Here is a 15446-nt window from a genome sequence, read left to right as displayed (position 1 = left end):
ACACACACACACACACACACACACACACACACACACACACACACACACACACACTACACATGGAAGTAAATATAAACACATGCACTGTCACACAAGCCATCTGGGCATAAATATACACAGATGCATGAACCTCTGCACATAAATCTATCTTTATAGAATCCTGGTGTGTTTCAATGTGCTTTTGGGCTGTGTTAGGTGGCGGGCTGCAGATCAGTATAACTGCAAACAAACATTGACACCACAATTTACGATTTGGGAAAAAGATTATTGATATTTGACCTCAACAGCAAAACAAACACACCCCTCCCTACAATGTTCCTCCAGAAGTTCTGCCCCCCAAATTGTAAAGGCAAAATACACCGGGCTGGCAAACGTGTTTTTTTTTCCATCTTCGAGGCCATAAAACCCTTCGCAAATGTTGTATGGACAAATACCATCATATAATGTTAGAGCAAACAACCACACAGCAAGTAATGTAACTAACCATAGCTATGTTGTGGGTTAGCAAACTGCATATAGGAAGCCAACCTCAATCAACTTTGAGGTATATTCAGTCGAGAAAGATCTGGAAGCCTCGTCAACTTTAAGGAATATTCAAAGTTGGAAGGTGACTTTTACTGGAATATTTCCTACTATACTCCTCTATCTTGCATACACAATACTGTGTGGGCGGTCACTGTTGTTGTCTCTTGGGGAGGGCAAAACAAAACTTGGGGAAGGCCAACGTTTTCACAAGGTGGGACTAACACCCATTTGTGACCAGACCGGCCATGGAAACAAAAAACAGAGAAGCTTGGATTACAGCACACACAGAGGGGATGTGACTTCATTCCCTGTTCAGGTCACCATTAATCCACTACATCTTTATAAAGGAAACAGTTGTTTGCTGCCATATTAATGTTTAAAAAGTCATATGTGGAACCTTTAATGCAGTAAAAAGTAACAGGATTTTTTAAAGAGATACAAACACATGCTTGAAACATAAGTTTGAAAACTACCAAATCAAAAGCCCCAGGTCAATTTACATGTCTCATTGATTTTTTAAGTGAGAAATAGTTAACACCTCCTCTACAGGGAACAAACTTAAATTATGGCATTTTCTGCTAATTTAATTGATTTTTAGAGTTTTACATGTTGGAAAAAATATAAATAAAAATAAAATAAAATATAAAATGTGACATGTGACATATTTTATGTTTTATTTTCCCCCAATAAGTTAAATCCTGATAATCATTGTGCATTACAATGTGAAGAAGTGTATTCTCTATAGAGGATGTGAATGTTTTTTCACTTAAAAAAAAACCAACAAAGCATGTCTTTTGACCAAGGGCACCTAAACTTTTGTGTACTACTATATGTTTTGTCTACAAGAACAGAGCTTTGGTTCCAGACCGTGTTCTCGATGACCCCATCCACTGCATGGATTTAATACATGTCATCAGCAGCACGCCTGATTTAAACTAATGAAATACTGATTAGCCAAATCAGGGTTTGGACAATAACTACAAATAATACTGGACTTCAAGGACAGGGTTGAAAATGGTCTAACACAAACAATAACATATATAAAATCACTGAGCCTCACCCATCAATATCTTCCTAAGTTTTTTCTTAAATTTATACTTGAGAAAGGTTCTGAGAAAAAGTCTACTCAGATTCATGACGTATTCTTAAAACGCAATGTCATTTACACCTTTGTGCTCTCGAGTGTGTGTAGATTTTGTTCTTAACTAGGAACAAATCCCAAATAAGAAAACGTTTGAAAGTCAGAGTCTTGCGTAAGTGGGTTTTAACAAGAAATTTCTTCTTAAGAATGGATGGTGAATGAGGCCCAATGCTTTTTGTAATAATGTTGTTTGTATTAATTCTAATATTAATGTTTGTTGAAGCAAAACACTTACTGCCCAGTTAAAAACCTTATAGGTTTAACATAACATTTTCTCAGGTGTCTAAACCTTGGCATAGTACTTTATATGTAACTACAAATATGTAGTTAGGCTTTCAAAGTCTAACCCTGAACCTAACCCTAAACTTCACCTCAATAACCAAATACAAATTATTTTTCCCATTCAGTTTTTAAAAAATTAACCACTGAGCTTTTGTTAAAAGCTCTTTACAAAGTCAGGATCATGCTGCTGGTCCTGACTTTGAAGGTCAGTTTAGTTCTTCTCTGTTTTTCTTACAAAGTCAAACACACATGCACTCACTCAAACACACACTTTTTATAAGCGGGAGTTATTAGGTCTGGGGTCTGGAACTCCAGATGGTTCCGCCTCTTCAGGCTACACCCGTCTGGATTCCACTGGTGCCTCCCGAATCAGGCACATCCAATCGAGACACTTTATGGGTGTGTCGTCATGGCAATAGTCAATCTCATAATCTCATGAGCACAACATGCTACCATAAATAGACTGATATAAACGTATTGAATGCTGCAGACATGAAAGTACAAAAACAGATTGGAGTTGGTTTCTAGGGTTGCCTCCATGGCTTTGTGTAATTCACTAAAAATAGGTATTTGTTTTCATTACGGTGGTCAGTCCTACAGTAATCACAAGGGCCCCAAGCTGTGGTTAACAAGGTTTGGGAAAAGGTGTGCTGGCAGAGATGATGGAACGGTGCCTAATTTTTCAGAAACACACGTCCTCATCCTCTTCCCATCCCACAGGATGGAGTGATGAAGGATAAAGAGCTCACACACTTTGAGCCGTCTCAGAGGACAGCCCCACTCACTACTCATCACAGCATCAAAACCATTAGCAACCTCTTCAGTATACAAGAATGCCTCTCTCTCTTTCAATAACCATATCTCTCCTATGCATACACGCACACAGTTTCACATACGTCTGGGAAGTTAAGCATGCTCAGTTAGTATCAGAACACAACAGTGCAGTCCATAAACAACTGGTCAGTGACATAATTTTGGCACTGTACGCTATACAGGGTACTCAAAATGTAATAAAGTTACACTTCACACTGTTAAGTTTCATTTATTTACGTAACTACTGGGCAAACTGTCCCACGGCCCTTTTTATACAAAGTTCAATTGCCATTTTAGGGTAATAGGACAACTTGCTGCTTGGCTGTTTCATTAATTCATGGATCATTCTCTCTTGCACAAGAGCTAATAAAACATCTAGAGTTGCTGTAATTCTTTAATGGTTCACCCAGTATAGATATAAATGCCACTGAATTAAAGCTGACAGTCTGCACGTTCACCCCTCTGTCACTATTTCATTTAGCAACAGAACATAAGCAAAATAAGAAAAAAGTCTCATTGCACAATTACATATAAACTGCACTGTATGTGTGCAGCTAAAAACAAAATTCTGATAAGTCCCTCCAGTAGCTCAAGGCATTCCTGTTCATCTATTTAAAGTGTCTCAATGTGATGACTTCATGACTTTAGCTTACAGCTGTCAGCAATATAGTCAGCAGCATTTGTCCCAGTCAGGCTTGACTGAAATGCCCTTTGCAAAAGTGGCTTTTGGCAAGGTAAGAAACTGTCTAATAAGTAGATACAGGTTTATCTGTATGTCATTTATAGACTCATGGCTACAACACACGACATAACACTTAACAATGCAGTCTGCTGTACTCAGTAAAGACACTTTAACAAAGCTAAATTAGCTGGGGCGGCGCGCTAATGAACTAGTGTGTATCCAGCGATTATACTGAGCAGTGTTTATGTAAAGGTGGGCTGGAGGGAGGACTAATGCCGTAGATCTCTGTCAACAGAAGCCTTTTGCATTTGCAAGCCTCCTTGTGATAGAATCCTTTAGTCTTTGTTTCAGCAACCTGATCAGCCAGTGCACCAGACCCCATGGCCGTCTAAAGAGAGATGAATAGTGCGGGGAATCAAGCTGTGTCATGGGAGACAGCAAAGTGAGCTTCAGGCCTAAGAACTCTCCCGTTGTATGCTGCAATGTGATCCAGGTTAAAGAGGAAATGACTACTTTCTTCAGGTTGCTACTGGTGAAAACTGCAGAAAATTGTTTTTTATTGTCCTCCATTTATCTTAATGCTTTAAACCATTTGAAAACGTCAGCTGTCCTTTTCACTGAGTGAACATTTCATGAAAAAAACACCCTTAAAAAAAGTTCTTCAAGAGTTCTTAAACGAAGGTAATGGTTACATATAGAACCATGACAATTCAGAGAACCATATCACTTTTTCTTTTCTGATAACGATACTGAAACCATGAGTATCAATCGATACCAATACAATAATAACCTTTTAAAAAGATACTGAGCTTGATGCTACAGCCATCCGTGACCAGGAGTCCAAGAGAGCACAACTTGCCTCGCTCTCTCTGGGTGGGTAGGATAGCCCTTCCGCTCCCCATCACTAATGATGGTAGACAGCGCAGGCGTCTGTTAGCTGATGTAACAGAATTGCCGGTTAGCGTTCTCCTCCAAGTGTGTTCAGTTGTCCAATGATGTTTAGTGTTAGCAGTAGTAGTGTGGTGGGTGAGTGGTTTCACATGACTCATAGGCAGCTTGTATTTGCACTCGCCCTCCTAGAGCTGGTGGTATCGTGTGATTAGGGGAGTCCTAAATAGTAGGTGGAATTGGATATGACTAAATTGGGGAGAAAATTGGGAAATAAAAACTGAGCTAATAAACAAATTTTAACTCAAGCACTTAAGATAGTCATCTAAAAGTCGGCTACTATGTTCAAACTACTCAAACACACACGCTGGATTTGTTACAGGACTGTGTGGGATTAATTTTTTTTTTTTCCTTTGATATCCGATCTAGCATTTTCTCCTAATATCAGCCTGATACCAATACCTGATAGTGGATCTGTGCCATCTCTAGCTGAAATGGTTCTTTGCATGGTTCTCTTTATGAAAGGCAAATAGCATTAAAAAGAGCTCTGCTAGAACATTTCAAGTCATTTCTGGTACTATATATCACTGGTTCTCTAATCGGTCATCTGGGACCCCCAGATGGTCCACATTGTCGTTCTCTCTGTATACATTACAAATTAGGTTGGAGCAAAAATGTGGACCATCCGGGGGTCCCTGCAGGACCAGTGTGAGAACCACTGCTATATAGAACCTTTTGCTAAGAGTGTGGAATTACAGAAATGATCCAATATTATTCAGAATAAAAACTAAATGCATTAACACACATTACATTTAAGAACATTTTACCAGTAAGTTTTGTTAACAATGTTACCTTAACATAACAGCTTGAAAATCATTTTGATTGTACACTGACTTATAATAGGGAGAATGGCATCTCTGTCTTTGCCACTCCGGGCCCAGAACGCCTGCTATAGCACTATGTAACTTTGGAGGAGCAAGCTCGAAACCTCTCACAAGCGCTGAGTAACGCTTTACAGCACCACGTCACACACCAACCACAATGGGTCTTTTTAGCTAACTATAAGAAGAAGCTAACTCAGTATTCCCAGCATGGACATCATGGCAGAGGCTGAAGAAGACATTGTCAGAAGAAGAGAAAAAGAGAGCAACCGAGCAAAAATAAATACATCCCTGTACATCCCTGCCAATGGAATTTGTTTTTACAAACTGAAATACACTCCGTCCAAGAGCAAACTATCCTTTAACTAAATCTAGCTGCACCACAAATCTTGTCTTAATTAGTAACAACTAACTAATGCATACATCACTTTAACATGACAACAGCATGTCAGAACCAATCTATAAACCTGTTGCCATGGAAATGCAACAACAGCTTGTGCTGATTTTTTCCATGCAAAAAATATCCAGTATAGAAGTAAACAATGTTTATGAGTTGAAATTAACAAAACTGACAAAGAACTGTTCTTCTTTACAATTCTTTACAACTGTTTATTCTTTCAGCTCCAGGTGTTGAAAATCAGAGTGATGATTAGAATTGTAAGTAAAAAAAAAAATCACAGTATGTAGCGTCAAATGTTTTAGCTTAGTTAACCAGAAGAAGTCATGTTTTTAGTCTTTTTCTGTGCTTTCTATGTGGTTAATGTTTCCCCAACACTGAATGAAGTTCAAATATGTAGTAACTACTAAGTTCAATGTGGAAATTAGTTTGTGTTGAGCAACGTGGGTTGATGTAGTAACGCATAAAACACAGCTTATTTAACGCTTACATTATACTAGCCTATGTTATTCATTATAGCTAGCCTATGTGTCGCACTTACATACTGCTGGTGCAACCCACCCCAGGTTTTATTATAATTTGTTATGACAGTGGTGTCACGGACAAATCAGCAGGAATGTAGCCAAATTTTGGAAATCACTTAACAGTAACATACATGAATGGTAGTTGATGTGACAAGCACTCACCTTATTCTGATCAGTCCAGTAAAGAAAGTAGCCCTGGGGATCAACTCGTAATGTCACAGGGGTCACAGAGGTGGAGTCCTGCAGACACAAAGAGAGGACAGTTTAAGGAGAGTTGGTATATTTATAACCACATACAGAGAGACAATGGGCACTTGTGTAAAGCTTATTGGATTTTTCAATGACAAGAGAAAAATGAACCAGTTTGCGAGTGACTCACTCTGTATGTCTGAGAGAGAGAGAAGCTTGTGTTCCTGTAAAAGAAAGCACATTTTGAGCGAAACACAGTGCCGGGTATGACCTCTGTCATAAGCCGGCCCATTGAAGAGACACAGAAGAGATCTCGTGTCATGCCATACCACACAGCCTTTCCCCCTCAGGCCATCTTTACATAGCAACTGAAGATATTATTGGACACTTCTATTCAAAAACAAACCGCTTCTTTTTGTTTGTGTTCTGCAGGATGCAGGGATGTTTAGTAACAGCTAAATGACACCAGAATAAGTTACAAAAGCACAGATTAGCTACAGCATGACTGTGCTGGCTCCCAAAAGACACGGAATGACGTCAGTAAGCGGTGAGGAGAGCTGCCTGCTGGAACAAAACAGAGTCGAGATCAGAAAGCGGTTCAAAACGCTGAGCTGTTGGTGTTATAAGGGTACCGGAACAAGCATGTCAGCCATAAACAAGTACTCCAGGCTGTCTCTGGGTGCCTCTGGGTAAAAAGGGACAGCTACTTTGTGGCTAGCCTGGCGTTCCATGGGAACCCATCTTTGAGAAGAACACTGGGATACCAGTGCCAACTCTTGCAGGCGCTTTCACGTGACAAGCCTGGGTAGGAAGGCCAGTCTCAACCTTCTCCATTTCCTCTGCTGTAACTCAATCTTCCTGCACTTTGAATTCACTGTATGAAACACACATGACAACGCCCAGAGTGGCCTTCCTGCAGGGTCCAGAGAATGATTCTATTTCAGGTAATACGGCTCACTCGCACACATCCATGCTGAGACAAAAGGGAGGGAGAGATAAAGGGGGCAGAAGGAGTGAGTGCGAGTTAATTGATCCTTCTGATAGGCACAGCGAGAGAATTCAAAGCGGGTGAGCTTTTGCGAGAGGGGTCCAGCAGCGGGTGGATGACTAAAAGGGAAATCAATCGCTCTGTCTGAAAAAGGAGCGCTGGCCATTTGGAAAGCACTGCTCGTTACAGGGGAAGGCATTGAATAGCCAAAACCCCAGAGACAGTTCAGTCATAGAGCAGTGAGCAGTCGCTGTGTGAGAGCCTAAGGCCTCGTCTCAGAGATGACACAGACCAAAGGGGTTGTTTTTGTATCAAAAACATGTGGTTTTAAGACGTTTGAAGTTTCATCTTACATGACAAGTAGCTAATGCTGTTAACTTGCGTACAGCTTGCATGCAGGGTTGAGCTTGCCTTGTACTGGAAAACATCCTGAGAAAATTCAGCAAACACAGACACATTATATAACACAGATGCCGATAACATTACAGTTACCACAACTGCTGGGTTATATTTATAATGTTCAATATCGCAATACATTACATGGCCAAAAGTATGTGGACACATCCTTTTAATTTCAGATACACCCACTTCTAAAAAGGTGCATATGATGAAGTCTACAGCCATGCAATCTCCAAAGACAAACACTGGCAACAGAATGGGTCGTAATGAAGAGCTCAGTGACTTTCAACATGGCACAGTCATAAGATGCCACCTTTCTAAGACATTAGCTTGTCAAACGTCAGCCCTGCTAGGGCTACCCCAGTCAACTGTACACACTGTTACTGTCAAGTACAAATGTCCTGCCTGGACAACAGCCTAGCTGCAAAGGGGCAGGCTCACAAAATGTGACCATCAACTGCTGAAGTATGCAAAAATCATCTATTCTCAGTAACACTCATTACCAAGTTCCATACTGCCTCTGGATATTAGGTCAACACAATAACTGTTGATCAGGGAGCTTGGACAGGGTTTCCATGGTCGAGCACCCACACATAAGCCTAAGATCACTATGTACAATGCCAAGAACTGGTTGGAGTGTTGCAAAGTATACCACCACTGGACTTTGAAGCAGTGGAAACATGCTCTCAGGAATGATTAATCACATTTCACCATATCTGATGATGCCAGTAAAAACCTGCCAGCATGCACCATGCCAATTGTAAAGTTTGGTGGAGGAGAGAAAATGGTTTGCGGCAGTTTATTCAAGGTTTCGGTTGGGCTCACTGGTTACGGTGAAGGTATGAGTTTGGTGTGGAATAACATGACTGACCTGCATAAAGCCCTGACCTCAACTCCAATAAATACCTTTGAAATGAACTGGAAAGCCAATTGCAAGCCAGGCCTTAATGCCCAACATCAATGACAAGCTCTTGTAGCTGAATGGACAATTCTCGCAGTCATACTTTAAAATTTAGTAGAATGTCTTCTCAGAAGAGTGGAAGGCTATTATAAAAGCCTATTTAAACCACTGAAAATGAATGTGTTTATTTTTCTTTTGAGAAACATGCTGGCTTACTGATGTCTTGGTATGTTTTGGTAGTTCTTGATATAGTCTTAACGTTTAATAAATAATTTTGAAATTGCTTCTTGTTAAAATAATAATATGGGTATTTGTAATCGCATTTGTATTGTCCTATAGTTTTGTTATGAAAATGAATTGGTTAAATCCAAAAATTTAGATAAATAGATTAATTGTTCACAAAATGATTGTTAACATTAGCCCTAGATAGATTATTGATTCATTTCACGCAGCTATGAGGTAGCTAAATCTGCCATTAGAATTATTGTAAACATTTAGGTTATTTCATGTAAATATTTTACATCAGTTAGCAAAAGCCTTTACCCGGAGTGACAGTAGTTGTAGAATGACAGGTGAAGGCAGCATTAGAAGTCTTGTCCAAGGAATCTTATCAATATAGCTATGTGGGTATATATACTCGTAGCGATATAGAAGTGTGTGTATATTAGGGATGTCACAATATGCATGTTAATACTCTTTTTTACGATAAAGGGTTGCAATACGCATTGTGAATCAAATACAGTTAGATTTCACTTTATAAACACATGATATTGCGAATGATTTCTATAGTTCTGTCTAAAACGATCCATGATATTTCTCAAAAACCAAGAACATAAAAATACCTCAACTACACTACCTAATTTGTGAAGACATCATCCAAACGTCTCAGTTACTGGAGCGAGTACAAAATGTGAGTAATAGCTGCTACAGTGCTGTGAAAAAGTATTCGGCCCCTTTCCAATTTCTTCTATTTTTGCATATTTGTCACACTTAAATGTTTCAGATCATCAAATTACTTTTAATATTAGTCAAAGGTAACCCAAGTAAACACAAAATCTTGCTTTTAAATGATGATCTCATGATTTATTGAAGGTAAAATGCTGTCAGCCCTACCTGGCCCTATGTGAAAAAGTAAGTGTCACCTTAGCTACTACAATCAACCAGTTAATCAAATTCAAATGACTATTGGGTTCAACTTTACTAGCAACATCCAGGAACTATTAGTGCCAGACCTGTTGAATCTAAACAACACTTAAATAGAACCTGTCTGGCAATGTGAAGCAGGCTAGATGGTCTCAAAAAGCAGCATATGATGCCACCTTTTAAAGAGATTTAAATACAGATGTGAAACAAAGTCATTGAAATCTACCAGTCTGGAAAGAATTACAAAGGCTCTGGGACTTCAGCCAACCACAGTGAGAGCCTTTATCCACAAATGAAGAAAATTTCTAATAGCGGTCAACCTTCACAGGAGTGGCCAGCCTACCAAAATTTTACCAACAGTGCATGGATAATTCATCCAGGAGGTCGCAAAAGAACCCAGTGGAATTTCTAAAGAACTGCAGGCCTCACTTGCCTCAGTCAAGGTCAACGTACAGTTGCAGGACACAAGGGCTTGTCTTGTATCTGCATCTAGATGACCCCCAACACTTTTGGAATAATATTCTGTGGAGTGCTGAGTCAAAAGTGGAACTTTTTGGAGTCCTGTTATATCTGGCATTAAGCTAACACTGCATTTCACCACAAGAACATCATACCAACAGTCAAACCTGGTGGTGGTAGTGTGCTGGCCTGGGGCTGCTTTGCTTGGTTATGCAGCAGGACAATGACCTGAAGCACGTAAGCAAGTCCACCTTAGAATGGCTCAAAAGCAACAAAATTCCTGTCCTGACTTGAATCCCATTGAGATGCTGTGGCAAGACCTTAAATGTGCAGTTCATGCTCAAAAACTCTCCAATGTAGCCAAATTAAAACAATTTTGCAAAGAAGAGTGGACCAAAATTAATCCACAGTGACATAAAAGACTCATCGCAAGTTATTGCAAACTGCCAAGGGTGGCACAACCAGTTATTAGTTTTAGAGGGCGATTACTTTTCACATGGGTGAAATCTTAAATAAAAGGAATGATTGTTTAAAAGCAACACTTTGTGTTTACTCATGTTGTTTTTATCTTAAATTAAAATTACTTTGATGATCTAAAATATTTAAGAAATTGGAGGGTAAATGCTTTTTCACAGCACTGTACTTCCCCATTCAAGTAGCCGTCAAGTGCTAATTCTGAATGAGTAAAACAAATAACTCGACAGGGATGCTTATAGCTTCCGATCGCTACTCGGGTTCATGAGTCAGAAATCCCGCAGTTGGCTCAGAGTGAATGCGTCGTGTTAGAAAATCCCCTCTTGCACTCATTTCAACCAGAAGGCAGGAGCCAGGCTCTATATTCTAACACAAGATCTGACTCTAAATGAACTTGTAAAGCTCAGTTTAGTTTTGAGCCTTATAATCCACATATTTTTGGTGTATTTCTATTATTATGAGCCATGATAACACACGCCTGCCGAAAACAACGTACATCCTGCACTTCTGTTTATGTTATTTATTTATTTATTTGATATGTTTTCTAAGACAATGAAATAAATAAAACGATACCCCACTGTTTTTTGAGGAAAAAATATTTTTGGAATTATCGAAGTTAAATAAATAAATGCAAAAGTTAGCAAATCATTTGATGCAAAAATGATGCAAAAACAGCAAAATGTATCCCATCATAAAAGTTGCATAACACTGCACCCGTAGTGTATAGCAGTGGTGTTACTGCTTGGATGGGAAACTGAACCTCCAATGTCTCATGTGCGGGGCGGAGCTATTTACCACTATGTTCCATTCGACTGAACTGGAAAAAAAATAAAAATAAAAATAAATATATATATATATATATATATATATATATATATATATATATATATATATATATATATATATATATAGCACTTGTGCATTAGTGCATACCTGAGCTAAAAACAGGACACAGAATTATTGGTTGTCATCATCAGCTATAATTACTCCATTAACAATAAAGACATTTTCTAAGTTACTGCACAAAATCAGCTGACGACATATTTTGCACCCCTAGTATTAACTGATTCTGCTCACAATTCGCTGACTGGCACATCCTCAGCTCATTCTACTGAATGCTGGACAATGCAGGTCTGATAGGTGATACTGTAGGCACCACTAACAAATATAGCCATGATAGCAGGGCCATGGAACTCAGCAGAGCTTGTCTTTAATCTGCAGAGACCACACCAACAGCAAGCTGTCACGCTTGCAGCTACTGAATGTGAGAAACACTGACAAAGCTGAAAAGCTCTCCATATCTTCCATATCTAAGGCTCCCGGAGGAACGCTGCTTTGCTGCTCAACTTCACGTCACATCACAAAACACAAACACACGTATCTCCCACACCTTACATTAAACGTGGGAAAAGAAGCAGCAGAGAAATACTGACGTGAGAGAGAGAGAGAAAGAGAGAAGGAGGAAGGAAGGAGTGAACAGGACAAATATGTTTGAAAAGAGGGGGAACTTCGGAAAGGGCTGCTGGATATGAGGTCTGGAGCGGGGCCATAGGAGGGCCCACACCCATACCAGCGGCATGCTGGGAAAACAAGGGAAAGAGCCGAGGGCCAGGGCTTTAGAACAGGCCAAAACAACCCTGCCACTGCAGCCCCAAAGACTGATGGACAGGACTGCACACACGCACACATAGCAGCAAGCAGTGAGAAAGAGATCCATGAATGTATAATTTATGACTTCCCTGTGGTGTTTTGGAGCATCTCTCATGAATGACTTCTGTTTCTGTCAAAAGCTGAATCACCTCTTCACAATGGAAATGTAAAAATACAGCAGCACGGAACAACTCAGGCAGCTATGAACTCCATAACACATCTGCACTGGCCTGAGTTTCTCACTGCTCAATCTTAAAACCTAAAAAAGCTCATCTTATAACCTCAAAGCCTGACGTTTTTGCTACAGTTACATTGAGTCTTAAAGTCTTGAAGGAAAAGTTGACAAAAAAAAATTACCTAATTTACCCAATTTTCCCTTCACTCCACACACACACAATAGTGCACAACAGTCAGAGACCACCTTTCATTTAATTTCCAGTCCAAACAGCCTTTAAGTACAAGTTATTCATTTTTCAGCAACAGGAAAACAGCAGAAAATATCTATTTAACAGATATTTACACAGAAGCTTCAACAACTAAATATAATATCGATTTTTCAGTATTTAGTTTGGCCACACTGCATTTATTACAGTTTCCTTCCTTTAATAAAACTTTCTTTCAGTTTTCCAAAGAAATCTGCAGGCATATTTTTCCACACCTCCAAAGTTCAGCCTTAGAAATCGATTGTCTTTTCTTCTTCTCATGATCCAAGGAATCCCAAACACATTCAGTGATGTTGAGGCCTGAACTCTGAGGTGGTCCGGACATTGCTCTGAAACACCAGCTACTCCTTGATTGATCTGCAATTTTTCTTCTTTTTTTTCTTTGTAACAGCTTCTTTACAATTACACATCCTTTCAGGCTCATAGTACTGAGTTGTCTTCTCACAGTGGAAAGATGGACACCTGTGGCTTTTTCAGATCTGAAATAAGAGTGGAGCTTGATTTTCTCCTCTCTCTCAAAAATGAAAGCTTTAATCACTGTTTATCTCATTGTGACTGTACAAGTGTTCAGTGTCCAAGTGTGTCTGAAGTTTGCTTCTTTAGCAGCAGAATTAACACTAGTAGAAACTGGTGTTGCCCATTAGTTGTTAGCTACATTGGCTTCATAACTCCAGCACAAAACTAAATATGCAAACTTCATACGCTGATCGATTACATTTGGGATAAGGGCAAATTTGTTTAAATATAATCTTTTTAATGAATCAGAAAAGTCCAGATCTGGGCCTCCATCTCTGTTTCTCAGCAGCATTCTGAAGAAGTCTGTAGACATTAGTCTGTTTGAATAAAGGGATTCTATAAATGCCAATGTTACACCATGTGTGGTAGTTACACACAAGTGTCCTTCTTTACCAGTCCATGTGTGAGGAGCAGTACATCACCCAAAATGATCTGTATATATATTCTCAGTGGTGGTTTAGAAAAGAAAATCACATTCACCACAAAACAAACCTCTCAATGAACATGTATCCCAACTTAGTTCACCACAACCACCCCACAAGCTCCTTTTAGATCTTTTTAATATGTAGCCTAATGGGCTGACACATCTGTAAGTGATCCAGCTGCTTCCTCCTCTGATGACCTGACTCCTGATGTATAGGTTTTCTTTCATGTACAAAATTGGCCTACATGGAAAACTATTGCTCTTTAATGACCGTCACGGCAACACGAATATCAGAACAGCAAACTGATCCTCATTTAAAGGTTATAAGCTTGTGTGATGCACTAGTAACTAAGTCTCTCCCATGTACTGGATGTACCAGATACATGTCAGATGAGAGTGGAAAGTGAAGCTAGCCATTCATTTACGGGAAAAATCACTGGGAATACATAGTATCCATGTACACATGTAAAAAAATGGTTCTTTCAAGGATTTTTTTAATACAGGCAATGGTTCTATATAGAACCATGAGCTCTATACAGAACATTTCATGCTTAAATGGTCCTGCATAGTGAAACAGTTCTTCGGACTGATAGAGAATGTGTTGTATATGGTTCCAAACAAAATGAATGGTTCTATATAACACCAAAAAGGGTTTTCTTGGTGCTATATAGAAACATTTTCAAAAAGATATTATAAAGAACCATATTCTACACATTTTCAATCAATCTGAAGAATTTAAGCATTTAAATGGTTCTATATAGAACTCAAAGTTCTACGTAGAACCACTGCCTTTAATTCCATTGACCAAAACTTATGATTGCTTGTTTAGAGACTCCTATTAAGCTGCCACATTTCATTTACACAGTATCTTCCTAACTGCATGAAGGTGAATGAGTTGCCGAATACTGGAAGTGTAGCAGTGCTGCTCCAACTGCTGCTGCAACAGTTACAGTAGCCAGAGAAGCTGTTACTTACATCCTCCCATTTCATGAACTTGCTCCCCCTCTTTAGACTCTCCGGCACGGCCACAGGTTTCAGCTTCAGCGCGTGCACTCCCGGCTGTGCTCCGGCCATCTGGACAGCTGACGGCGGGCCAGAAAGAACGGACAAACTCCTGCTATCCTGCTGAAAACTTCAGCCCAAAGTGTCCCTCTTTAGAGAAAAGAGCAGTGGACGGCCGGCGCTCTGTTCCCCATCCTGCCGCAGCTCCCTTCGCTGGACTAAATGGACAGCTGCACGGACGGAGCCTCGCACACCGCGCGGACTCTGAAGGAGCTAAAGTGAGCGAGTGAGAGAACACGCGCCTCCATTTATGAAGAACCAATGCGCGTGAGGCTGCGCACTAGCGCCGCCCCCCGGTCATCTTTCACTACAACACTCCGGTTTATACAGATCATTCAAATGTGATGGTGCTCACTCAGTTCGTTCAGTTTCACATCATCCTGCGCTTCACTGCAGTGCTGAGAACGATCCACCACCCAAATAATAGCTAGTTGCTCAGTGGTGGTCCCGTGGGGGTCTTGAGCATTGATGGATGAGTTGAAAAAGGTAACACATTAGCAAAGAAAGGGAATACACTTACATTTTGTGAAGACAGTGTTCAGAATACAGTTACATTTTACATTTTTAGAACAATACCTTCAGAATATTTACCCACTACATAAAAAAATCTTTACAATATTTCAAAGAAATCCCACAAATACTTGTTTATTAACACAGGGCGTGTA

At 39.8% G+C, this 15446-nt stretch overlaps 1 protein-coding gene across 2 annotated transcripts in view; it reads right to left on the bottom strand.

Moving 5' to 3' along the window:
* LOC118815567 (1-phosphatidylinositol 4,5-bisphosphate phosphodiesterase beta-1) overlaps nucleotides 1–14976 on the bottom strand; it is a 151187-nt gene extending 136211 nt beyond the window's left edge. For both annotated transcript variants that reach the window (XM_036581774.1, XM_036581775.1), the window contains exons 1-2: nucleotides 14695–14976; nucleotides 6296–6373 (exon numbers count right to left, since the gene is read on the bottom strand). In XM_036581774.1, the coding sequence (XP_036437667.1) occupies nucleotides 6296–6373; nucleotides 14695–14793 (177 nt within the window). In that variant the 5' untranslated portion in view covers nucleotides 14794–14976. The remainder of the gene's footprint in view (nucleotides 1–6295; nucleotides 6374–14694) is intronic.
* Between the last annotated feature and the right edge of the window lie 470 nt (nucleotides 14977–15446).

The sequence above is a fragment of the Colossoma macropomum genome, unplaced genomic scaffold (genome assembly GCF_904425465.1).
Source record: "Colossoma macropomum unplaced genomic scaffold, Colossoma_macropomum, whole genome shotgun sequence".
NCBI classification, from domain to species: Eukaryota; Metazoa; Chordata; class Actinopteri; order Characiformes; family Serrasalmidae; genus Colossoma; species Colossoma macropomum.
Note: the sequence above shows the minus strand (reverse complement) of the source record. Positions and strands in the feature narration are given on the sequence as shown.